Source organism: Agelaius tricolor, unplaced genomic scaffold, assembly GCF_023055355.1.
Source record: "Agelaius tricolor isolate 1412-34295 unplaced genomic scaffold, bAgeTri1.0.p SCAF_2, whole genome shotgun sequence".
In the NCBI taxonomy this organism is placed as follows: Eukaryota; Metazoa; Chordata; class Aves; order Passeriformes; family Icteridae; genus Agelaius; species Agelaius tricolor.
In genome coordinates, this window is record NW_027269262.1 from 12,485,360 (window position 1) to 12,511,650 (window position 26,291).

The following is a 26,291-nucleotide window of genomic DNA, read 5'->3' on the forward strand; positions in this document are numbered from 1 at the left end:
GCTCCTCAGGTTTTCCAAGGGGGCATTGAGGGAACACACAGCCCTACAGTCGAGCACTTCACACATGTCCTTACCTTTTATGGCTACCTGGATAAATAATACATTTTCTAAAATAGCACACATATACTTTTAAGATGCCATTAAAATGCCATACATAATGTTAAAGTGTTACATTAAGTGTGCTCAGACCATAAGAACTTGCACAAACCATCAACCAACACCAGTTCTAAATTGTTACTACTTGCTCTTAAAATACTTTTTTTTTTTAAAAAAGGTTCTCCTAGAGATGAGGCATTTGTTAGCCTGGAAAAGATCCTTGGAAGGGAAGCTCCTTGGTGCTGCACCTTAGCATTCCCAGAAAACAGAACACAGCAGGGCCCTGTTCTATGGCAGGCTTCTCCTTGCAACCCAGTATCACTTCTGCTGCCCGTACGATCAACTCAGAAACACACATTCCAGCAGTGCACACCATGGATAGGGCATGTGGGTCACAAGGTATTATTGGCTGAAATAAAACAGCAAATAAAGATAAACATGGAACGTGCACCTATCGGAGCAGTGGGGAAGACCATTCAATCTCATGCCTCCTGATACCTTTCCAGTATTCCAAGATCTGCTTGTAATTTGGCAGATGAACAGGTTTAAACCTGCAGTGTTTTTAGTATGTGTTTATCTTAGATATCGGTAATAATACTGGCAGTAAAATGAAAAGCTGTACAAAATATTTTTCCCTTGTCAATTATTTCTCCTTTAAAATGAACACGATATATTAAAAACCTTACGCTTGTTGAATTTAAAACACCTCAGACGAAGAGAGAAATTCCCACCAGACACGGAAAAGTAATGTTGGTCTGGAAATAAATGCAGCATAATAAATTAATAGGAAGGGGGAAATGTGCCTGTATTGAATAGGAAATATACTGCATTAGCAAGACAAAGCATTACTTTTTCTTGTAAAATAAAGCACAGTGCAACAAGATCATATGATTTGTACCAACTTTTCATTATGTCAAAAGCAACATGTGTGCCTTGTATTAGACCATTAGGGTTGTCTTGATAAACTATTACTGTGTAGAGTAACATCTCACTTGATGTTAAGAGAGGTTAAGGTAGAAGTAGGAGTTCATGCTCTACTAATGCAATTTACTGCTCCTTAAAGAAATCTGTAAAGTGCTCTTGGAAGAAGGAAAACCACTTGATATTAAAAAAAAACAAAACTCCAACCCATTTGCAGATCAAGAAATAATAATGCACAGCTTGCCCTAAAAAATATCAGCTTCTGAAATGTACAGAGCTTGTTACTAGGAGGAAAGCTAAATAGTAAGCAAATGTGCTTGGGCTGCATTCAATTCTACAAAAAAATCCTAGTAAGTCATCCTTGCAGAGAGGCAACATTTCACAGGAATACTTATGGATCCCTTAATTTTCTTCCTCAAGTTAGAGGAGGAGCCAGAGATCCTTTAAATCCCACTGCCAAACAGGAACTTTGGTAGCATATGTGGGCCTGCTCACTTCAGAAGCACCACAGAAATCCTGATTATTCCACTAGAAGCAATGGAACGGCCGCCAAGGTTGCTCACACCAGGAGCTGAGCTGTGGATCTGCGGGATGTGCGAGGAAGGATGTGGCTCCCTTGCTCTTGTCAGCCTTGACCCTCCTTTAGAGCAGGAAGTGCTGGGAAGGTTTGAAGGAATCACCATGCCACGGCCCTACTTCTACTTTATTCTCCTTGTTGATGGCCGCAGGCAAATCCATCCCAGTCACACTGCCAAGCTGACAGGGAAGAGGGGACAAGGAAACACCAACGTTGCTCACCTACCTTGCAAATGCAATGTTCATCACTCCTGAGGGAAAACACAATGCTCTCACTGCAGAAATCATGTGGATTTTGAGAGGAAGAGAGAAAGGAATCAAACACAAGACAGCAATAAGCTTTCTTCACATCCTTAACCTGGTAACCAAGTAAGCCATCTCCAGGGAAAGCTTAAAATTGGCCAAAGAAGGACAACTGGAAAGTTCAACTGCTCTATCTTTGGAACACTAGTGTTGGTTGTTAGGTCAAGGCTCCATCCAAAAACACCTACAGCTAAAATTCAAGTATTTCTGCTATAACTAAAAGTGGCATATTAAGTGCACCCTCTGGGTTTGGGGAATGTTTCCTATTCAAAAAACCAAACCAAAATAAAAAAGGTATTTTTTTTTCCCATACCCAGACCAGGAAAGAACAGTCAGTCTGCTGATAACCAATCTTCTTAATAATGCAAAGAATATTAACAGCTAAAGTACTATAAAAGTGAACCCTGACATTTTAATTTATCTGAAACACTTCTTCTTTCGGTGAAATGACCTGAAGTTGGAGGACTAAAAACTTTGTTTCTGGGAATGCATTGCCTATGATATTTTATTGGCTTGATTTCAAATGAAAACAATTATTCTATAGCAAGGATGTTACCACACAGACATAACAACACCATTAACTATTTTTGACTTCCAGTGTAAATTGAACCATTATAGGGTTTTAAAAATGTTGTCATTAAATTTTAATGATCTGTTTTAAGGGATTTTCCCCCTTATTAAAATTCAAACCAACTATACTATAGAGCTTTCTCAGAATGTGGTGCACTATTCTAAGCTTCCAATAAATCTGTAAATCATAGATTAGTTAATAAAGAGAAACTACCTGGGTTATTACAGGTGGGGCTGGTAGCAGTACCTGTTATTAATGTTGCCTAACATTTACCAATAAAATACACTGCTTCCCATTCTTTAAAATGTTGCCAAATACCTGATTGAAAAAATAAATTCTGAGTTCAAACGTGGCCACACCTGGTTGGCTTTTTTCTTCCTTTTTTTTCCCCCACTAATGATGGGAAAAAGAGCAAAGAAAGGAAAGAAAAATATCAATTGAACTGATTAATCTAATTAAAAAATACGTTTAATTTGTATTAAAATTCAATATTTTTTTCCATGAACTAGGGGTTTTCTTGTAGAGTCAGTATTTGAAATTTTGCATGCAGAGGCCTAGAAAATGTTTACAAGAACATTTTCTTCACATTTGCCTTTAACTTGCCCAACTCATAAGCTTTAGGCAGAGTACAGTGGAAAAAATTTAAAAAAAGGTAAAATCCTGATTTACAAGCACTGAAAAGAGACTTGTGAGACCTTTGCTGTTAAATTTTGTGAAGATTCACTCCATGGTGAACATGCTCCATCCCATGATGGGGCAGTGGTTTCCCTCCAGGCACAGCTGCAGCCCTGAGCAGGCTGTCTGGTACATTCTCTCCTAGGTCCAGACAATCCCATCTCCCTCTGAGATTCATCTCTTTCCCACAGTCTCATCTGAAGTTATCCCAGGTTAACCCACAAGGCTGACTGGAAGGTGGAACAGACCTTTTGGTTTTGGTTTTTTTTTTAGTCTGTCATTTTTTCACCCTGGCACTATATTGCCACCAGCTAATGAGTAGATCTTGTCCTGCAGCATGCACAGAGGTGGACTGCAATGATGGTGCATTATCTGCATTGTGTAGTCTCTCTGCTGAAACCCATCTGCTTTCCACAGGCCTTAGAACAAGTGAAAGGATAGCTCCTAAATATAGACCCTCTCCTAATTTTACCTGGGTTTTCACACATTGACAGTCAGAGCAGAAAACTAAAATCATAGGAACACAGCACACATTTACAGTTATTTATGCAAAGTGCCCTAATTTGGTATTCTCAAGAAGAACAGGCTGCAAAAGCAGAATTTGTCAGGAGGTTTCTTGTAATTGTGTTATTTGATGGAAGAGATACTTCATTCAAGTCACAATGGCAAAATAGGTCACTGTCGGAAATATGACAACAATACATAATTTATCAGCTTGGAAACCTTATACTTGAAAGAAGCCTTAGTCTAACCTTTCCATCACTCCAACTGAATTGTAAGACCACCACTGTAACAAGACCACTTAGAAAACCACCGGGGTGGCCTTGATAATACATGTATCATTGTTGAGGCACAGGAAACTAAACCAGATGGTTTTGCTGAGGAAAGCACTTTTTTCTGGCTTTGTAAAGCCTAAAAACACTAATAGGTCAAACATGAAAGTGCTGAAAAAGAAAGTTAAATTAAAATCTCTGTAAATAAGAAAAAAAAATTATTTACATATGTGTTTCCCTCACAGAAAATATGTCTGCAAGAAAATAAAAAGGGAAAAATGATGTTACGGTTCTGAAATAGTTTAGGATAGTTTTCTGAAAGGTCTAGCAACAACAACATTTACAGTTGGACTTACAGTCTGCCACTGCTGGAACCAATGCCATATGACGTGTATTAGACAGAACACCTACATATTGTAATTAAGAACTTTTTCTTGCCTCATTTTTATGTTTTAACTGTGAAGACCGTTCATGTCTATTGCAACAAACTACTTACTTTCTTGTATGATCTCTCATTATCAATCATATTCAACTTAAAGAAAAAACAGCACATAATGAACCTCTCAAGCTACATAAAATTGAAAGCAATTTCCACAAAAATCATCCATACACAGAAACATACATTCACATGCACACATTTATACAGGCTGTGCATGTGTGTGCATGCAGGGTGTTCAGATTTTCTCATTTATGCTGTAGTTATTTAGAATCATATTATTTGCAGGCTTCAGCATTTTAAAAACCACAAAGGACTTGGTTTGGGTTTGTTTTTCTTCATTTTAGACATTGTCCACATGAGTAAAATTAAGATGATAGTGTGTTGCTCTGCTGAGAACTGCAACTATTTCTAATAGTCAAGAAGTCTAATCTAAATTACGTACACTGAAAGAAATGCATTATACAGTCTTTTAGTGTGCAGCGTTATTTACCAAAATGTAAGCCTTTATTTAGCATTAAAAAAGAAATCTTTCCCTATCACAGTTATTCTAAAACACATTCTCCTTCATAATGGAAGCTTTGCCCATATTTTAAAAAACTGAAAGAAGATATTTGAGAATTATACCTATATTTTGCTGGCAGCAAATCATGCTCTAGTGAAAACATAATTATTTAAATTTCATCTTTTTCTCTGCTTGTATGGGAGAATGGAGAAAAAATGTACACTGAGGAGAGCTTCACTATATGCCAATTATTTGTGGCACTTCATTTTGGCACTGCAGAGATATAGCCTTGGGGAAAATGTTTGGTCTTCAGTCCCACTCGTAAGGTTGTAACTAAAAGCAGAGAAATAAAAGAGCAATTTCTGAAGCCAGAAGTCAAGTGGGGCCATGGGTGCCCTACAGAGCTGAGGGAGCCTGATGGAGCCTACCTGGACAGCAATAGAGAGAGGAATTACATCGTTGTGTCACAGAATTGTATTTTGATTCTGTATGAGAGACGTAGTGGGGAGACACCTCTTTGGTGACACCAGACATTGTGACACCATCTACCACTTCATATCAAGACAAGCTCTTTTGTAGGGTTGGAATATTTCAGTTGAGGTGCAAGACGTACAAATAATTTACTGAAATAACAACGCCATGAACTGACCTTGGAAATCCACTCATCTGTGTCTTTTCCCTATAGACTCAATCAGAGGGAAGACAATCATTATTTCTGGATCTGCTCCTCCAGCACTCTTTTGTGTCAAGAAGAAGTGACTCTATTCCAGTGCCAGTGCCTGTGGGTCAGCTCTGGGTGAACTTCACCTCTTTGATTTGAAGCCAAGCAGAGACTGTGCTGTGACCACTTTTGGCTGTATTGTATCCTGAGAGCTGGGTCACTATTTGGGTGGATGATTGAACTTATTACTGTGGTCAAATGTCACTTCCTTGATCTTGGACACCTATCTCCACTAGTCCTAAATATTTACATGGGGAAATCAAAAAATATTCTGCCCTTGGCAAGAGAATACTTCCTGTGGAAAGATGTTGCTTTCTCAAACACATTTCAGCATGAGACTTAGTTCTACATTAAAGATTTTTGAATGTTCATTGTCTCATTTTCTTTGACACACATGCTTCTAGAAAAGGTACTGCTTCAGCAAGCACCTGTCAAGAGTTTTATGAATGTTCAGTAGTTGTTCCAAAGGAGCACAGACTATCAAACTTTTCTCCTAAAGGTTCTTACAAGTTCTGATGCTCTCACAATTACTTCACCTAGATGGAAGCAGTTCAGCGCATAATCACCACAAGTGGAGCAGATTTGATTTAATTTGAAGATCAGTTTGGCCTAATAGAGACATTAGTTTTGCCACCTCAGGCAAGTTGATGGAAAGAAAACATTCTGTGTACTTGGAAATACACAAAATACACTTTACCTGGATGGCTATACACTAGTACTGAAACAAGCCCATCACTGAGGGTTTAAAATTATTTCATCACTTTTATTAGAAGATATTGACTTTAAACGTAAAAACTAAGCTGAAAGAAAGGAAAAGCATTTTTCACTTCAGTCCATACCAAAAGGGCAATCTGCATTTAAAAACATGCCTTAAGTTCATCAGCAAATCTCATAACTATATGAGGTATTGATAGTTACACAGACAGATACAATTGACCTTCCTTTTATAACCAACAGTCCTTACTAAAGCAAGACTCTCACAAACAAGAATTCAGCTGGGATGGTGAAAGAATTACTCAGAAAAAACTTCAAGTCTTAGCAGACTAAGGTGAAATGTATCTCAGAAGACAACATATCCTTAATGCTACAAGAAAATAACAAAACAAAAGTAGAAATCCTTGGCCAATACTCCTGCTGGCTGGCTCCTTTTCTTATGCACAAGAGTAAAGTAAAATTCTAAATAATTCTGTATGCACAAACATACAAGAAGGGATTTCCCACAACAGCAGTGGTAGCTGCTGTTTCCAAGGATCATTTTCTGCCTATTAGAATGGTAAGTAGAAAAATAATGGATAAAAGTCCAGGTGATGCTGACTAGAGATTTAAACAAAGATTAGATTTTATTATCTAAATTTCAACATGTGCAAAATTCTCTAAGACCATAAAAATGACTGTGTATTTTCTTGTGCTTTTATTTACAGATTAACATATGAATGAGAACTAGAACCAATTAAAAAGAAAATAAGATAGAAATTTTCTCTTTAAGCAGTTTCACAGTTTCTTAATATGCTTGATTGGCTTGTACAATAAATTACTATATTATTTATAAATAGTTTTCTTTTGCTTTGGTTGTTTTCTTTTACATTATTTAAATATAAATTAATGGAAGACGATTCCCATACATTCTGAATATCAAATGCACCCCAACTTCACCATGAATATAGGCACACACCTAATTTTAAACTTTTGACTAGACATGTAATTATTTGAATTGGAGCCAATTATGATCCAGTTATGAGTCCTCTGTAATTACTGCTTGACGTACTTGCTGGATTTCTATTGAAGGAAAGAGAAAATATTTCTGATCTCTATGAATACCTAAAGACTATTAAAACTGTTACCTTTGACTTTGTTCTTTTAGTTTTGTAAGATCAGGATTGAGGGGCTTTTCTACAGCTTTCTTCAGTGCAGTATTTCTGCTGTTTGCACAACACTGAGGTATTGGCAGAAGGCAACCTGAGCATCAGCAGGTGATAAAGAGGAAACTGAAGGAAAGGCAGGAAAAACCTCAGCAGTTTAACGGAGGCTCGTACATCCAGGTGGCCAAAAAGGCCAATGACATCCTGGCCTGTACCAGCAACAGTGTGGCCAGCAGGATGATTCTTCCCCTGTACTCAGCACACTTAAGGCTTGCTGTTGTGTCAATAATTGAAAATACCTGGCAGATAGTCTGCAACAAATAAAGGGTATGTTATCCTCACAAAGCAAAATAGTAACGGAAGATTTATATGTCAATAGCACTGATGTATTGCTTTTCCCTCTTCCACCTCAGTGGCATTGATCATCATCTCTGGTACAATCTCATGAGACTTGTGCTGGCTCACAGCAAAATAAATAATGGAGAAAGGGAGAGCAGGAGGCAGCAACAATTTCTGCCAATATGTTAAGAGTTACTAATTTTAGGTTAAAATTTATAATCCCACACCAAAAATTTTCAATGCTTACATTTTTCTATTCTGTTCGCTTCAAACACTGAATGGAATCCTTTCTTTCCAGTGAGTTGGACTTCCCAGTTTTCATTCACCAGCACAATGCTGCTGTACCCTGTTGCTGCAGGTGGCAGTTCAAGTTCCCGGTCAAAATCCTGATCAAACACATTTTCCAACTAATCTCTACTGATATGTTTAAACCATGTTTAAACCCCAAATTTCTGAATCACCTGATACTAAACCACCCTCAATCCATCCCTCAGTGGGCACCTACATGCTTCAGTGCAGGTAAATGCTTCCATGCTTTACTGTACACAAAGGAGGTTGCCCAAAATCACAGTGGCAGTCAAATGAACTTATATAATCAAAGCTCAAGAGTCATGAATTCTGCTTGTGCTGTGTGACCATCAGATGTTCTCAAGTCCAACACATACAGGATACTGTTTCTCCATGAAGTCAATGGGAGTTGGCTCATAAACTTTTGTGAGATCAGGAATTGACCCATAATATTTCATAAAACAACAAAAAGGAATGTATTTATGGTTTTATTATTATCCCTAATAAGGAAATAAGAAGAAAGGAAACACAGTACATGGTCTAGTCTATATGCACATGTGTTACTTGTATTAATATTGATGGGATTTAAAGCTACATATGGAGAGGATAAGATATATCCCTATGTGTTCAGCCATATACTTAAGGAAGCTCCCAAAATGCTTGTAAATATGATCATGCTTTCTAACATATTATGCATTTATTTGAACAATGTTAAATCTCTAAGCCCTACTTTCCAGTCCATTAAAGCCTCAAATAATAGTTTATTTCCAGTTTAAAGTTACCCTATTTTTTACCCATTAGAAGGCTGCCTGTAACCATATTTCCACAATACTCAGGGAATTAGAGAATTGATAATAACTCTCCCATCATCTGAAGGAATGATATCTCTCTGGGATGAGAAATACTCAAGATGAACTATATTTTAGTGAGGAATTCTTTTCCAGAAGATTTTGGGACAGGCCCAAGATGTGTAGCTGAAAGGCCTGGAATGCTACTTGCACAAAAAACATGTGTTTGTGCCATAGACCTCAGACAACTACATTCCTTCTGGAGGCCCAAGGCCTTGAAAGCAATTCATCCTTCTGGATTTACTTGTTGATTTTTAAGGGTTGAATGATAGCCTCAACAGGCAGAGGGAGCTGGGCCTGTTCAGCCTCAAGAAGAGAGGGGATGAATGCCATCAATGTCTATCAGTATTGGAGTGTCAAAAGGACAAATCCAGGCTCTTGGTGGTGCCAAGCAACAGGACAAGAGGCAAAAAAAAGCAACTGACACAGAGGAAGTTCCACCTGAATATGAGGAAGAACTTCTTTATAGTGCAGGTGACTGAGCACTGCAACAGATTGCCCAGAGAGATTGTGGAGTTCCCCTTACTGGAGATATGCAAGAACTGTCTGGACACAATTCTGTTCAATGATCTCTAGGATGATCCTGCCTGAGCAGGAAGGTTGGACCAGATCTGCTGTGGTACCTTCCAACCTGACCCATTTTGTGATTCTGTGAACACAGGACAAGGATCTAACCCACAAGTCACAAGAGAGTTATTTAGGATTTCCCTTAGAGAAGAAGACTTCAGGATTCATTCCATGATTTATGACCTAGTGCAATTTCTGTTGGACTGTCATAGCTGAAGTCTTTATGAAACATCCAATGGCTGTTAACAGATCATATTCATTATGTTCATGCAACGGATAATTTTATTTGACTTACCTTTTACTTCTTTTCAGTTGAGGCTTGGTGACTGATTTTATGATCACTCATGACCATACTTTTATGCATTAAAAAGATGACTGGGATGGTTTACTCGTTTAACAGCTTCCACCAATGTTGTAGCCACAAACATAAAACCATAGCCATGGAGGCACAGTCATTACACTCATGATGCTTTTAACATCTCACATGCAAATGCAGCACAGAACCTAAGACAAGTTCATTTGGATGCCAAAAACCACCTTCTTCACTTGCTTGATGTAACTCTTTTGATACCAAGGCAGTATGGCTGTTTACCTTTTCTAATGTCATCCAGGACATCAGTTTAGAGAGGCATTATGATTTTGTTTTCTTGCTCTTTTTGACTGTAAAGAAGATTCAAGAGCTCAGCTTTTACTCTACCTTTAAAGTCTCAATTTCTGATAAAAATCAAGACTTTTGCCCAGTGAGATACTTCTTACTTTGTAATATAGGAAACCAAAACAAACACTCGTCATCTTTTTAAACTACATCAATGAATGGTGAAGTCAAATCCGGTTTCCCAGCAAGGAATTATTAAAAGACAGAAATAGTCCAATGACCACAGGAAATCTTTAAGCAGCAAAATGGGGACAAAAATCTCCTGGGGAAAAGACAATATTTCCTACATGGTCATTCATGTCTCCTTGTAATACAATACAGGGGTATTGTTTGTTTGTCTGCTTAAGTAGATGGGTAGAATAAAATTAGAAACAAATCCTGACTACCCAAACATTTCAAGCACCAAGTGCAGGCTTATGTGTTCTAATACCTGCCATCACAACTATCTTGTGATGCTTCTTTATAATGTATAACCAAAGAGGGCTTTGATCACTGATTTAGACCTAATTTTTAGGCCTTATTAAAAAAAGGCCTAAAAAAAGACCTCCAGCAGGATCTTTCACTTCAGGTCATACTGCATCTTGCTGAAATCAAGTCATTTTATCAGTCATAAAATTTGTCAAAAGAATTGAAGAAACACTCTAAAATAGATCCACATTGTAGTCAGACCCCTTCCCCAGGAATTCAGGCAAGGAATGTAAACCCAAAGATTTATTTTTCTGTTCAGGTCATGCCTGGGGTAGACTGCTGTGTTACTAAATTCCCTAATCTGAAGTCAAGAGCAAGACAAAGTTAACAGACCTCAATAGGAAAAAAAAAAAATTCAAAAAAAGAAAAATCTTGAGATAGCCCTCTGTGGACCATAACCTGAAGTTACAGCAATAAGCATTATCCCCTCCACAGAGATGATTGAGAAAAAATCCCACAGCTTGCCTCAACGTAGTCCCTGGCATGGCCCCAGTCTCTCTTAGCATCCAGATTGCCCAGGCTGAAGCAGTCCAGCTGCCCAAGGTGAATCTTCGCTACCGAGCGGCTGATCTTCCGAGTGACAAAGTTAGCCCCTGGAGGAGAAATAAAGGACAGTGTCAGCATTGTCACAGGGGCAGATAGCTCTGGAGACACCTCATACAGCTCAGCACATGGCACTTTCAGTCCCCACTCACTCCCCTTGCACCACCCAGACTCATGCCATCTTTTATCATTTGAGCAAGCTAAGAAGCTTCCAGGGCAAGTGTCACATTAGTTGCACTTTCACAGCAAACATCTTTCTTTGTGGGACTTCTTAAGCATTCCTAATTTGCTGCCTCAGTATTCACTCCAGGCATTAAGCCAAAGAAAATCATTTGGAATGTCAGTTCTTAAACACAAAATGCAAAAGGTTACATAAAGAAGACAGACATCTTAGACCACCCTCAACTTTTCTGTTTCAGTTTCTTTTTTCATTTTTAATTTATTTTTTCAAGGAATGCATATATCTAAATAAATGTGTTTATTAAAAAAAAAAAATGGAGACTATGCAAATACTATGTATTCTCCAAGGAACTACAATAGCAAAATGCATTATACTTTTCTAGTTGTTTGGGATTCTTTGTCCTTCAGATTCAGTTAGATCATGAAATTGTGATTTCACCTTTTTCAGTAGAAGACTGTATTTTATTTTACCATATTTCAGTATGTTGTCCACTGTATTACTCTGGAAAATTTGTGTACCCATTTCTGCTTCCAGTGGAGTTGCTTTAAACAATATTTTGTTACTTATTTTCAGACTTTAATTTTCAGATTATGATGGCTGTATTTCTAAAAGTCGTCATAGTCTCCTCAAAAGCAGAGGGATTTGAATTTAGACCAGGAGTTTAGGCCCACTGGCATTTGCACACTAATGAGCCACAACAATTAAAATTACATGCCTTTTTAATAGCTAAAACCAGATATGATTAAATGGTGACAGATGATACCTCCTCCAAATGAAAAACAGGAGACTTAGTGAAAATGTCTGTAGTTGTAAAATGCTTTTAGCAAATTTCAAAAGTCTCAAAAGTGTAGCTCATACATTCAATGCATTTATGTAGTTTTTTTCATTATGGAACTCTGCTCTTTAGATACACATCTCAATATGCTCTGGTTCCTGTCAAACAAACATTAAGTTGCAGCAACATTATTAAATAACATGAAGTGTATTTTTCACATTACTAGTTTTTCCTGTAATGCCAAGAGCATCACAGTACTTTTCTGTGTCATTTAACTCTACTAAAAGTAAAGAAAAAAAAAAAAAAAGCATACCTGTGAAAATCATGTGTAATGAAGAACTTAAAGTCAGACCTTACCACAGGATTAAGATAGAATTTTAAATATTCATCAATCACTGAACTAATTGCAATTCCAGTTATTAGCCATTTGATATATCCTGATATATCTTAATATCATCAATTTGCACCTGTTCTTTAAAAGATGAAAATCATATAATTTTCACGTCTCCTGAAAAGGTGTTTGTATATAAAGGAAGCTTCCTAAACAGCGTAATTTTCAAACTTTCAGAAACAAAATATACTCCAGAATCTTTTTCAAAGCAAATTTCTCAAGAGTTGGATAGTACCAGCACTGTGACTCTGCTATTTGAACTTCTGAAAGCAAACTACTGTGGTTCTCCTGTTCCTGGCTGCACAGGCTTGCAGCAGGAGTGGAGTTCTGGCTTAAGAGAAACCAGTGACAGAGTCTCCTTGGCTTAGTTAGACTGGTACCTCTCCAAAGATTGTTTCCATTTTTAACTTATCAAAATGCTTTGGGACCTTCTCACAGATTATTGCTAATTAATTAAAAACAGATTCAACCTATGGCAAAAACTTACTAGGACTAGCTCTGAAACCCTCTGCACCAAAATTACTTCAGTTAGGATTTTTATTCAGCAAATAACAGCTGAAAGAACAGGTTTCTTTCTGAAATAAAGTAGATGTTTTAAAGTTCCAGGCTGCAGCTGAGTAATAAGGAAAACTGACTGCTTTCAACACTACATTCCCATTAGTAGCAAAAGCAATGAGAGTTCTAGTCACCATCTGCATTAAAGCAAGTTTTACTGTCAACCTGCACAACTAATGAATGTCAACTCCCCTTTTGGAGCAAATGCTTCCTCAGCATTAAAAAAAAAAAATAGAAAAAAACAGCACATTAGGTTGTATGAGAGAAAAAAATTTATGGTATCAATTTAACTTTAATTGTATAAAAGATACACACAAGAAAGAGCTGATTTGTCTAGCACAGCACAAGAAATACTAGTAACTACTGTCTTCTTGCAGAGCCACTGTTAACTGGAGAGAAACAATCTTCAAAGATATTCTCCAAGTAAAATCAGAATATTCCTCAAAAGGCTGAGCTGAAAAACTAGAGAGCACCAGAACGAAAAAATGAAAACCTTAATTTTCCAGAGATATCCTAGTAAGGGTTCCACTAAATAATACCAACCCTCTTCTTGGAAGTGCCTCACCATTAAAGCTGTGGAAGAAAACTGTGCTACTTTTCATTCTGAGAAATGCAATTAGAAAATTTTTTCATGCACCCAAGGACTGAATGGCACATTTCAGAAGCATTTAAATGATATGGTTCATAAATAATGTTTAAGTACTTATTCCCTTCAAACACAGTATCTTAAAATATCCCATTACACTCTGTGTTTGATCCCATGCCATTAAATGCACATCATAACTAGAATTTAAGCTGGTGCTCACTGGAGTCATACAAAGTAGTTAAGGCTATGTCAGCATTTCCACTAAAAAGCCCTGTCCTAGAGGTTTGCAATTTGGCTATGGCATTGCTTTGGTCTGAAATTTAGCAGAAGTAATGTCTTTTTCCTCAGGACTGATTCTATCTAAAAGGCCTAGGCAAAACGCTACACATATCTTTGTATAACTGAATACAAAGGACCTTTTGAGGCACAGAAATGGTTAGCTTCCTTCTTCATCAGGAGGTAGAGAAGACTTGCTAATGCTGAACACACAAGAGCATTTTTCTCCACAAAACAGCCACTCAGTGCCAGGAAGAGTATCATCAGAGCTGCTGGTGTGCTAGCCACTTTACCCTTGATGCTGATTTTCATCGGAACAAGATGATGCAGCAGCTAAAACGTCACCAGTTATCACAGGTGAATAAGGCCTAATTTGTTATGCTACTAACCTTGCTAATTCACCTGGAAATGTGTTGGTGATAGTGACAGAAGATACCTTAGACTGGTGGGAAGGAGAGATGTCAGAGTCCCATGTTTTTCTCCTGGCTTTGCACTGGTCCCTCAGTTCAGAGAGGTTTTGTAAAACCCAACTCATTGCTTACACCTAGTACAAACAAATATGGACTGTTAAAAACTCGGTTACATGGTTGATGAATTTTGACTTATTTGAACACCTTTTCAAAATGTGTGTGGGTGGCAAATGTCTGGGAGCTCACTTTTCTGCAGGAACCCCAAGAAGAGTCATTCTTGCTGTTGGTAGGGCCAAGCATGCTTGGGCTAACTGCCTTGCATAGTTATCTATGCAGGAAATACGTCAAAACCATGATGGGCCACATTATGCTCTGGTTTGCATTGTAATTGGCAGCACTGCAATCGCTGCAATGAAGCATTAAAGATGTGGCCAGGCAGAAGAGATATGGCCAGACCTAGCAAAAGATGCTTTGGTGTGACATTTCAGCTGTTCCAAGCAGCTCTACTTAAGAGGGGGTCTGACAAGTTCTTACATTTTAAAAGAGGCCTTTAACAAGAGTTTTCATGATATTAACAGCTCTTTCAGGAATGCTGGGCATTAGCTTAGATTTGTTTCCAAAACCCAAGCCCTCCCTTTGAGATCGTTCGCATTCCAATAGGAACCATAAGGTCTGATTTACAAACCTGATTTTTCCTAGACAGGATTTAAAGCAAGGATTCCTTATCAAGCAGACCTGATCTGTAAAACATATAACTTGTCACCAAACCACTGCAGGAACAATACTACAATGAAAAGAAATAGCAGAGGTATAATGCAATAGCTTTTGCTCTCCAGCCCAGGCCTGTCACCCATTGTGCTGCCTGGCTCAGGGTGGAAAACAACTCATCCCTTCCAGAAGGATGCTGCCTACATCTGGCAAAGATGCAGTTTTGAAAGCTGGACACATCTCTCATTAACACATATTGAAAACTATTGTTTAGGAGGCATGGTCTTAGTGCACCTACAGTTCCAATGCTGGATGGCCCCAAGACAGAAAAAAAAAAAAATCTTAGTCTCTGCATCAGCACCCCATTCCTTTTAGCAGCACTGGGGTTTCAGCCTTTGTGAGTCATCAGGGAACTGCCTGTTTTAAGTAAGAGTTTTTCTCTGGATACTGTGGTTTAGAAGAGGCAACCAAATGGATGAAGTAGCTTTACAAGCCACTACTGTAGCATCTGTTTCTTTTCAAGAACCCTCATTTTCCAAGTTCTCAAGACTACAAACAAAACCCAACTAATGATAAAACTGTGGTCTCAGGAACTCTGCTCTCCCTGTAAAACACTAGTTGTTGCATGCCTAACAAAATCCATTATTAATCCTAGCAATATGATAGAATGGCAAACAATCTTATAGAATTCAATAGCAGTCCTTATTTATCAACTGAGATGCAGTCCTAGAAAAATCTACCAAGTTCTTGTAACACCTTTTTCTTCATTTTGCATAAAATATGATTAAAAGATTTCTGTGTCTGAAGATACTGACACAAGAAAAAGGTTGAAGCTCTGCAGTTTTTTTCCTCCAAGTTTCTGCAGTTCTGGCATAGACACTAGTGGAAGCCTAACATGTTCAAACACATTGTGTACCCAGCGCCTCTACTAACCCAGAGGAACATATTTCTTTTAACATATATGTGTTGTAAATGATACATTTAATGAGATCATTAAAATGTTTTGATTGCCTGAAAATTCACATTGCTCATCATTTCCATTCTGTGAGAACCTTTTCCATTTTTTGTAACAAGCTGTAATGAAAAAAAAAAAGCAACACCCAGATCTTCTAAGAAAAGAAGCCTTAAATCTCTTTACACTGATGAAAATCAATAACAATTATTCCAAAGCAAATGGATTTATTGTCATTGTAAACCAAATGAAAAATCAAGTTATATATCTTTAAATTAACCTTCCATATTTTGAGTTTAAACAGAATTTTAAACTACGTCTTGATCAAAACCACTGATACAGTGTTGCATTTTCATAAAACTAGTAGAGCAGTAACTTAATATATTTTAAATACTCGTGCATTTAAATTGTGACTCCATGCACAGTTTAAAATAATAAATTGTTCTCACAACAATAATTACACAAAGTAGAAACATCACTGCTTAGAAATAAAGGGAAAATCATGGCTAAAAGCGACTTTTTTTCCTTCTGCTTGTCATCATATAAATTTTACTCAGCAAATACAGCTACCTTTGGATGAGTTTGCCATAAAGTCCACAATCAGATTTTTTGAAAAATGAAATATATATGAAATAAGTGTGATATGATTCATAAGCAATTCCTTGTAAAGTCATGCATGGGAAACATCTTCCTGACTGGAGCAATAAATCATTTTATTTCCTGAAACATGAGATATAGTGCTTTAATCCTTTCATTTTAATCCTGTATAGCATGGCTGGAAATACTTTGATTCATAATAATATGTTCAATCTTTTTCTCTGTTCTTTAAAATTTTAGAAGTAGCTTATGGTAGTGGTTTTCTCAGATTTTTTAATATATTTGCAATTTTTTCAAATATTTTCAGTTTACATATCCCAAACTATTTTCCAATGGACATGTATCTTTCTCTAAACAGGAAATTTTACTGATAATATTCTTTTCAAAGAGGTTATTCTTCATTAATCCCCTGGGAAAAAATTAGGTAACAAAAAGAATCCACAGATCCCAGACCGAAAGCAGTGATCCAGTAACATGAGGATAAAATTGTCCTTCTTTATCAAGTGATCTTCATTTGGAACTACTTTGAAATGTGTGATTTAAGTAAAATGATGTGGTAGTAATTCCTTCAAATACTGCTAACAAAGACATCAATCGGCATATAAACTGAATTATTTTGTTTAATAAAATATTGATCCACATTATAACCTTTACAATGCCAAAATGTACTAATTTTCCTTGGTTCCATTTTCCATTAGCACGCCAGTTTTCAACAGTTAAATGTGGTAGCAATTCTTTGGGTGCCCATTTTTGAGATAATGGAAGATACACTACTAAATAGTGTATACACTACTTCTATATTTCAAAAATGAAGAGGTTAAGGGAGAAAACTAAAGGGATTGAGAGGTGGGAATCAGCAGGGGAGGGCAGCACAGTGGACGGAGCTCTGGAGGATGCCCTCCAACCCCAGAACTCCTCTGCCCCTGCCATCCACTTGCACATAGAACATTTGGACAGCTGAGGGCAACAGGAGGTCATTGAACTACTTGTGGAGGGAACACAAATTATTGCCTTCTATAATCTGAGTGGAGAATGAGACAGCCTTGTGAGGAAAAACAAGGTACAGAAATGTGGAGGGAGCAGAGAGAGTAGGAAAATTTTTCTTTTTCCCAGTGGGCGAGAAGAGAGCACAAAGCCTACTTCAGGGGACAAATAGTAAGCTCTGTAATAAGTATGGGACACAGGAGTAAGAGAAGAGACCTACCCATCACCACCCAAGGATGAGAACCTGAGGTGCTGTTTGCCACAGCCCAAGCCACACTCCCCAGTGACTCAGTGGTGCTAACCCTCCACTGGGCATCTGTCATCAGGGCTTTAGACTGCTCATGACTGTGCTGCATACAAACAGATATAGGTTTCCACCTCTCAAAAAACAATGACAGGATCATTTCTATGACTACACAGCAGCAGTTCTGTAAAGTGACTGTGAAAAAATGATGTTTGATTAGCAGGCAATGTGCATGTGTAGGGTGTAACACAAAGCTATTAGATTTCACAATTAAAATACCACTGTTGAGGAATAATTACACTTCTTGGATCTATCATATGGGGTTGTTAAAAGGACAGGCTGATATACCAGCAATAATGGTTAGCTAAAATGTGCTATTTTAGTATATTTCCTCTATATAATTTTTCTCAAATTAAAATATTTTCCCCTCAGGAACTGTACACTGAACAGGAAAAGGTGAGGCATCAAAGATTCTTATAAAGGAAAACCCAAACATTAATACTGAAAACAATATGTAAAAGTGTTATTCCTGTTCCCAAGTTTATGTTGCTAATGGTGCTTACATAAACAGAGCAGCGTTTTGCTTACAGAAAACTTAACCTTTTGCTCCAAACTATTCACTTTGGTTTTTTTAATCGCAGTTCATATACACTACATTGTAAAACAAAGGTAGATGTCTTTAGCCACTCTGATTTTCTAACGTTCATTGAAGCTGTGTATTTAAAATTGTACAGTGAAGGTTATTGAATTAAATCTCTAATTTCAGCTGTCCCAGAATTACACAAGCCCTTGCATGTGTGAGTTGTGGGTAAACATGAGTGTGCTTGCCCATCAGTACAGACTCTTTACATTGTTAAAGCTTGTGTAAACAATTGTAGTTAAGTACATGCTTTGGTTAATTTGTGCTACAATAGCTAGAACTGTATGCAACCAAAAGGAAAATCCAGCACTTATACAAAATGGAATTATCCTGCAGTCTTAGGCAACTTGCACAAAACCCCATGATTTTAACTTCCCTTGTTTAATAGCTATCACAGTTCAGACATCTGTGCTCTTAAATTTAACACCCCTTTCCTTTTCTCCCTGTTTTTCCCCTCCTCCATCCTCTCAGCAACCAGTAGCACATCAAAAAAGTTGCTGTTTGACGGTTCAAGCTGAGACATTCAGCCTTTACCCTTGCACTCTCTTGAGATGAAGCAGGCAAGGCTTTTAATCTTACCTGGTGACACATGACTGACTAATACAGTTTCTTGGACCTTCTGACCTCTGAGGGACTAAATCTGGCTGGTCTCTCAACCTCTCCAGGTGGCTGGGACATCAGTTTGCGGTGGGTCATGATGTAAACAAAGTTTTGCATGGGTTTTCCATGACTTTCTGTGCACCCATAATTGTCCTAACTTTAAACATGCAAATTTCTTGAGTATAAAACGTGTAATTTCACTTCAAGTCAGGGGGAAAAAGAATTTTCCTTTACTTTTACTGTAGGTTAAAGACTGTAACAAGAGCTAACCTTGAAACCAGTCACAGCGGCAAATTTGCTGAGTCAGTGCTGATGTATTTTCTTGGAGCAAGAGAAATGGTCTGGCTACAGCCAAGCAGCTTATTTGAAACTTTGCCTCCCACACAAACTAATAAAGCAGTGCTAGACGGGTTTGACACTTATACAGCATAACTCAAGATGTTCCTAATCCATGTGCCTCCCTTTGGAGCTTTGTTGCTCAACAATTTTTCTCCTAGGACTTCCTTCTGGTTAGCTTTGCGACAGTGGTAGTCCTTGAGGCACCCTTTAGGTCCTCAATACATCATTTGATAAATACATGTTGATTTCACTAAACCACCATTTTCTACAGAAGTCCTGGAATCACCAAGAGGAGGTTCTGAAACACAGCTGAATCATTTTTTCAGGGAACTGGAAACTGCCGAGGGGAAAGAGGTCATCAAGAAGTAACAACGTGAGGGCCAGTGAGAACTGAAGGGAAGCAAAAAAAAAGAAATCCCAGCTTCTGAAAATACAGTAGGCACACTTTTTCTAGTACAAGGCACATAATATGCAAGGTGCTACATTTTCTTCCATCTTCCATGTTATGAATAGTTGGACTCTCAGCTAGGATGCGGTGAGAAATACATCTCCAACACCACTGATGATTCCAACAAGTCAATGTACATATTACCACTTGCAAAGTTCTACAGTTTCAAGTAAAAGGACGAAATCTTCCAGCTACAGACACCCTCTCAGAATCATAACAAACTAATCAAGTAAACACCTGGCTCAGATATTAAGAGCCAAAAAAAATCTCCATGGTGTGCGCTGTGGCATGCAGAAAAGCTGGTGTGCAACCCAGGGCATGAGATCAGCTCACAGTGCTCTCAGCCTACTCTCCCTGTCCCTGCTGTCCCCATTTCCCAAGCTCTGCTCCTGCACAGGGACAAGTGGTTCTGCTGAAGATGGACCAGGACAACACTGGAAGTCATTATTTTGGATAAAACCAAAGTAACCACCCCGAAATGTAGTATTTTAACAACAAATCCCTGTAAAAAAAAAGCTTTGATTGATTGTGTGGGGCAGGGGGAACCCAACCCTAAAGTAAGCCCCCAAGGCCTAAGAGTTTAAGAATAGAATGGGGTGAAAAGGCAGAGACACAATGACAGAACACCAGGAAGACTGCAAGCCAACAAAGACAGCATGTCCCTTCTGGTCCAAAGGACTTGGCCATGTTTGGTCTAGCTGTGTTGACCTCCTCTATTCAGAAAGCCAATAAAAACATTATTTCACCTAGCTGTAGTTACTACTGGTTGCTTAAACTTCCCATAAAATCTATGTCCTTAGTGCAGCACAGGATGTGATCACTCTCAGAGGACCCTGAAGTTAAGCAAGGGTGCTGCAGCTTCCACACCCAAGCTCCAAACTGGAAATGTCCCCAGACAGAGAGGCAGCTCTCCCACAGGCAGAAAGGGTATGTCAGGAGGTTGCATAAAAACCATTGCTGAGAGCAAACTCCCCTCTGGGACAAAGCCTGGGCATGTTGCTAATTTTCACTCTAAAATGAATAAGGGACCAGAAAAAGAAAGGGACCCTTATTTAGTGAGAAAATATTTTGAACATAATCATTGAGTAAAATTCTAACAGCTTTTTGAAATGTTCACACATTTCAATGAATATTCCTTTTTACTAATGTTGCCACTGAAACTGAATCTCACTCCTGAATTCTTTCTCTGTGGGAATAGAGTTTCTCTAGTGTAATTAATAATATAAATAAATACACAACTATAAACACAGAAAACTCAGCTTTCTGGCAAGATAAATTGGTGCAGTTTGGCTGAAGTCAGATTACTTAAATTTACAAAGAGGAGAAACTTAAACATACCACCATTAACATGTCCAATCACCACAAAAGTTTTGCACAAGAAAATATGAAACAAAACATTTGGAAAGTGATTCAATGGTAAAAAAAACCAGAGTGTCTATATAATACATCCATTTACCACCATTCAGCTTGTAATGCTCATTACTGTTTTAATAACAGTATTTTTAAGAACATTTCTTCCTTTGTGGACTCCTGAAATTCATTGTTATCCTGTTTTTGTGATATTTCCCATTTAAGTTAGTTTATACTTCCTCTAGAAACACAAGAGGCAGTCAGATCACCTGCTGTTCTGAGATGTCTACAATACTTGAACACAATGGGGTGAAACCAGGACAGAAAGTTAGCCCAATTCTGAATTTCCTGGCTTTGTGTTTTTAGTAGGACCTTTCACATCATTTTTCTATCCCCATAGGTAGCTGTGCATGCACTCAGAAAAACACACATGCACATGCTCCCTATATACTCCAGACAAAGCTGTAAATTTTAGCACCAAAAGCTAAGATTACATGTTTTACTCTTGTTTCTGAATGCACAATGATACAGTTTTACAGAACATCTCTAGATATCATACTGTAATCTTTTTTCCTAATAGCTGGCCCCCTGTCTGGAGACCAGACGTGCTCTGAGAGTAAAAATTGCTGTCTTGTGAGAAATGAAGTAGGCAAAGGTACTATGAAGCCTGAAGCTAACCGAAGGTAAAGAATTTCAGAGAAAGAAATGATAGATGCACAGTTCAGCCAGATTAATGCTGTACCAGGAAATGAACATAAGCCTGGTTCTTGTGAAAATTCTGAAAGGGTGCTCAGAAAGTCACTTAAATTCAGATTCTCATTTAGTCACTGACACAAATTCCTCTATGTGCTTGTTGTCAAGGCTCAAAGTGGAAATAGATGAGAGTTTTATTCTGAACAAGAACTAATCAACCAAGCAATGATTCTTTTGGTTTTTCATGCCTTAATGTCACCTCCGCACCCCCAAATGAAGGTAACATGCCAAAATTTTACAAGAATTTGAGAAAGTTAAGTATCTTGGTATTTGTGAAACAACGAGACCCTGAAAGAGTCAAAAAGGGATGAAATCACTCAATAGAGTAAATAAATATGCTGTGAAAGAATGTTTTTCTTGTTCTCTGCCCACAATTCCACCTTCCCCCACCCCAAGACAACATCTAGTCATTCCAGTGAAAACTCTCCATCCCATGCAAGGAATAAGGAAGAGGGAACCTGTGGGGAGAAAAACCAAAGTGCAAATAACGGCTTTATCAAAACATATAGGCACAAGTTTAAGTTTGTGGAGGCACCCCTCATTCAGTCATTACACAGTTTATGAGCCAATCAAGTTTGCAAAGCTCCTTTTACCCTCCTTTCACATAGTTTTCAGGACATACTCATATGTACCTAATTTTTTGATGCCCAAACTAAGGTGAGGAAGACTTCAGCAGCTGTAGCCACAGAACCCTTAAATTTTCTGCTTCAGTCTAAAACACACTTCCAAAACTGGACAAAACTGGACTTTAAATAGTTTTCCAAAGCACACTAAAGAGTTCATTTCTCAAAGGGCAGTTTATTGACAGGCTTGAGGAGCAGAGAGGGAAATCACTGAAATTTAACCCTGAACCCCACGTGAACCCAGGGACTGGGGCTGCGTATTTTCCACTGTCCTGCCATCTGCTGCTTCACTGCACATGGTAATCTTTGGCAACCCCACTGAGAGCTGCCGGGGCTATGGCTCTGTTCAGACAGGGTGTAGAAAGAAAAGACACTGAGAATGTCATGGCTGACTGACCAGACTACTGAGATCAGAGAGATTATGCCTCATTTGCTCACCAAGCCCTGCCAAAAGCAACACCATTTAACTGCAGGTACTCAAAACCCAACAGGCCTGTTTAAAGGAAAAGTAGGCTAAAAAAGAGGACCATTCATAACCTGCATTTGTTTGGGGCACTGTAGCTACGACCTTTTGGCAATTTCTCATGAGGGTTTTAAAAGAAAGTCTGCAGTGCCCAGCATTTCAGGTACAAGTGATATCTGGCAGAAACTATCATACCAAATTTACAGGACACACCAACCTGGGAGATGACTCAAGGCAAGAGTAAACAAAAGGAACCTAATACCCCAGCAAACAGAGAAAAAAACATAGCTGTTATTTTAAAACAGCTACAGTCTGTTTATCTCTTGGCTGTGAAATGCTGCACAGTATGGGAGTGTAAGGGTTTGGTACTTATATGCATAACCTTCATATGTCATCTCATGACAGGGGACCTCCCTTGAGCCAAAGCCAAATCTACATTTGCTCCTCAGAGTACCCCCACTAGGCTCCAGATGCAGCAGGCAAGGAATCAGCTCTCAAACTGATTTCCTCTGACCATGCTCTTCTGTATAAGGGCCCCCAACCCTTCCAGTGATTGAATATCAAAAGTGTACACACAGACTTACTGACTTGCAAAATAATGACTCTAAAAGGTAAGGAATATTTCAGAAGTATCTTAGAACTGCTAAGGTATATTTTTAAGGATGTTGGACCTGCAAGAAAATTACTATAGGATACAGAGTTACTGTAGGATTTTTGAGTCTTATCATGCTGACAACAAACACCTGTTATTAATGTAGCTCTCTCCCTCATCCTCCCCGCTTCTGCCAGAAAAACTAGAAATAAGGATGTAATTCTATATATGTGTCTATAACAACATCCTGCCCTATTTCTTCATTCAAATATCTGATCTTGGAAATGATAGTGTCTTCTCTTCTATCTGTTTAGGAAAGAAAAGCACTTTGATAAGACAAACTTCTCCAGGGGCTGCAGAGCTATGGTTGGCAGATATCAGGCTTGACACGTGTTCTCCTGATTGCAAAGGGACACTAGAAAATGGTCCTCTGATGTGGAATAGACAATCACTGTCACCCTTTCTTCTTCCCTGCTGCTCTACTGCCTCCACTCTGTCTGCCTCACAGGGAGATCAGGAAAGAGACAGAAAAAACCCATGTAAAAGAAGAGGAACAGGCATCTTTTCCCCAGTTCCAGCTGTGCGGAAGCCAACAGGCTCTGTTGTTTTGCTGATTCCAGGACACTCACATCTCATTTGATCCCTGCTTGACAGAAATGCACAGCAGAGGTGGGAATGCCTTGCAGACTTACAGAGGGAGCTTCTCAAACCCTTAGGCTCTTCCTTCCAAGACAGAAGGGCCCTTCTTTCTGAGAGCTGGAGTCAAAGAACCTTGTCACCAACCTCCGATTAGTAAGCAAGACAGGAGCAATATGGTAAAATGAGTAAGGCAAAAAGATCACACATGCTTTCCACTGTATTTTTCTTTTGATTTAAACACATATCTTGCAAAAGAGAGGGTTTGAAGTAGTAAGCTACCCACTAACACTCTCAGTTTTAACTTCTCTGCTGCTAAGCCCTGCTGAATCAGAGCTCCCACTCCCACTCTCCCTCTTGACTCATAACCTCAGTGACAGCCACGAAGCTGGGCAGGGACACTTTATAAAATGTACTAAATGAAGCAACTTTCAATAATAACAAGGACTGGCAGGTAGCCATGTTAGAGGAGGAAAGACCTAGTAGGAATGTCCTGCAGCACAAAAGTCTCTGTTGTTCTCATTACTGCAGAGGAAGAAAATCTCTTTAAACGCTTTTGATTCAAATGATCATTTGACAGAAACAACGGACGAGACAAATGGCTGTAAAACAAGGCAATTGGATTTCCTACTGCTACAATATCTTACTTGGCTCCCATGACACAATTTCTCTGTTATTCTGCCTTGCCGTGGTAAAGTAAACTTACAGGCTACCCAGAAAACAGATGAGTGTAATCAGTCCTTTATAAATTATATCCCTTCACTCAAAGAAAGCAAATAACTTTGCCTGCTCTATAATAACTGTTTCTAATACTTCATTTATTCTTTAAATTGTTTATAAAACACTTCAAGAGAGGTCAAGATGAGAGGGCAACAATAATTGGAGATTAAGGAGACTCTCTAAGTATTTTGCACCTGTGAGTAAACACTTTGGTAATTATTATGATGAGAGATAGATCTACTAAAAAACCCCCAACAGCTTATTTATGATTTTCTTGGACATGCATGTTATTTCATCTGAGAGGGAGCCCCATCTTTTTCAGGGCTATTTCAATTCAAATTTAAGCAGCTGCACATATGTCTTATGTCATGTGACTGGCAAGTCAACAACAATAGATTTAACCTCATCTCCTATGGAAGTAACCTAGAGAAAAAATGAGCCAAGGGTAAGTGATATTCTCATGAAGTTTTTTCCAAGTCCCCTAAAAAAGCAGGGACTTTCCTCCCCAGACACACATATGTTAAAGCCCACAGAGTCAAGAGCAAGCAGAACTGAGCCTGAAGGACAGAGATGTGAATTAACATACAGGACTGGTGTTCAGGTAGGGTTTCAGAAAGGACTTTCTAACAAAAAAAGGATATCATGTCCTTTTGCAGTTTCTGTGGCATGGTTCTGCCCGCTCTGGTTATTGTTCTTCCTATGTCCATGCACAGCACTGGCAGTGCTCATGGCAGCATTCTGGAAAAGGGACTGGAATAAACTCTGTAACACCATCTCTTGAGCTGCTGAACGTCACAACTGGGCAGATACCTAATGCAGCTGAACTCCAACATATCAATTAATACTAATCCACACTTTAAAAGTATATATGGATAAAATTATATTAAATCTTTAAACACTTAACCCATTGGTCTCTCCTAAAATAGTTACAATTTAGCATGTCAGGAAAAAAAACCCTGCTTCTTAGTAATTTTTCTGTGCAGCCTAGAAGAGGTTGGTAAAGAAACCACTAGTGTCCTCTAATCTCTCTAAGCAACTTAAAAGAGAACCCAAAACAAGAAAAAGAAAACCCTCCTGAAAAAGAAAAACCAATAAAATTCTGAGTAATTATACAGAAATAATAAACTTAAGCATGAAAAAAACATTTTCTGAGGAATTTAAAAGTAGCCAGAGCTATAAACATACTGGCGTATGAACATAAAGTTAAATTTTTAAGTTATTCTTTAGAGTTTCATTGAAATTCAGTTAACAGTATTTGATTCAAGACAAAGTACTCTCTTTATCCATTTTATATGATAAGGTTATAAAAATGCAGATTCAAAAT

At 38.3% G+C, this 26,291-nt stretch overlaps 1 protein-coding gene across 1 annotated transcript in view; it reads right to left on the reverse strand.

Moving 5' to 3' along the window:
* GMDS (GDP-mannose 4,6-dehydratase) overlaps positions 1 to 26,291 on the reverse strand; it is a 409,468-nt gene that overhangs the window by 214,475 nt on the left and 168,702 nt on the right. Inside the window, exon 7 of the mRNA XM_071452998.1 lies at positions 11,067 to 11,194. Coding sequence (XP_071309099.1) covers positions 11,067 to 11,194 — 128 coding nt within the window. The remainder of the gene's footprint in view (positions 1 to 11,066; positions 11,195 to 26,291) is intronic.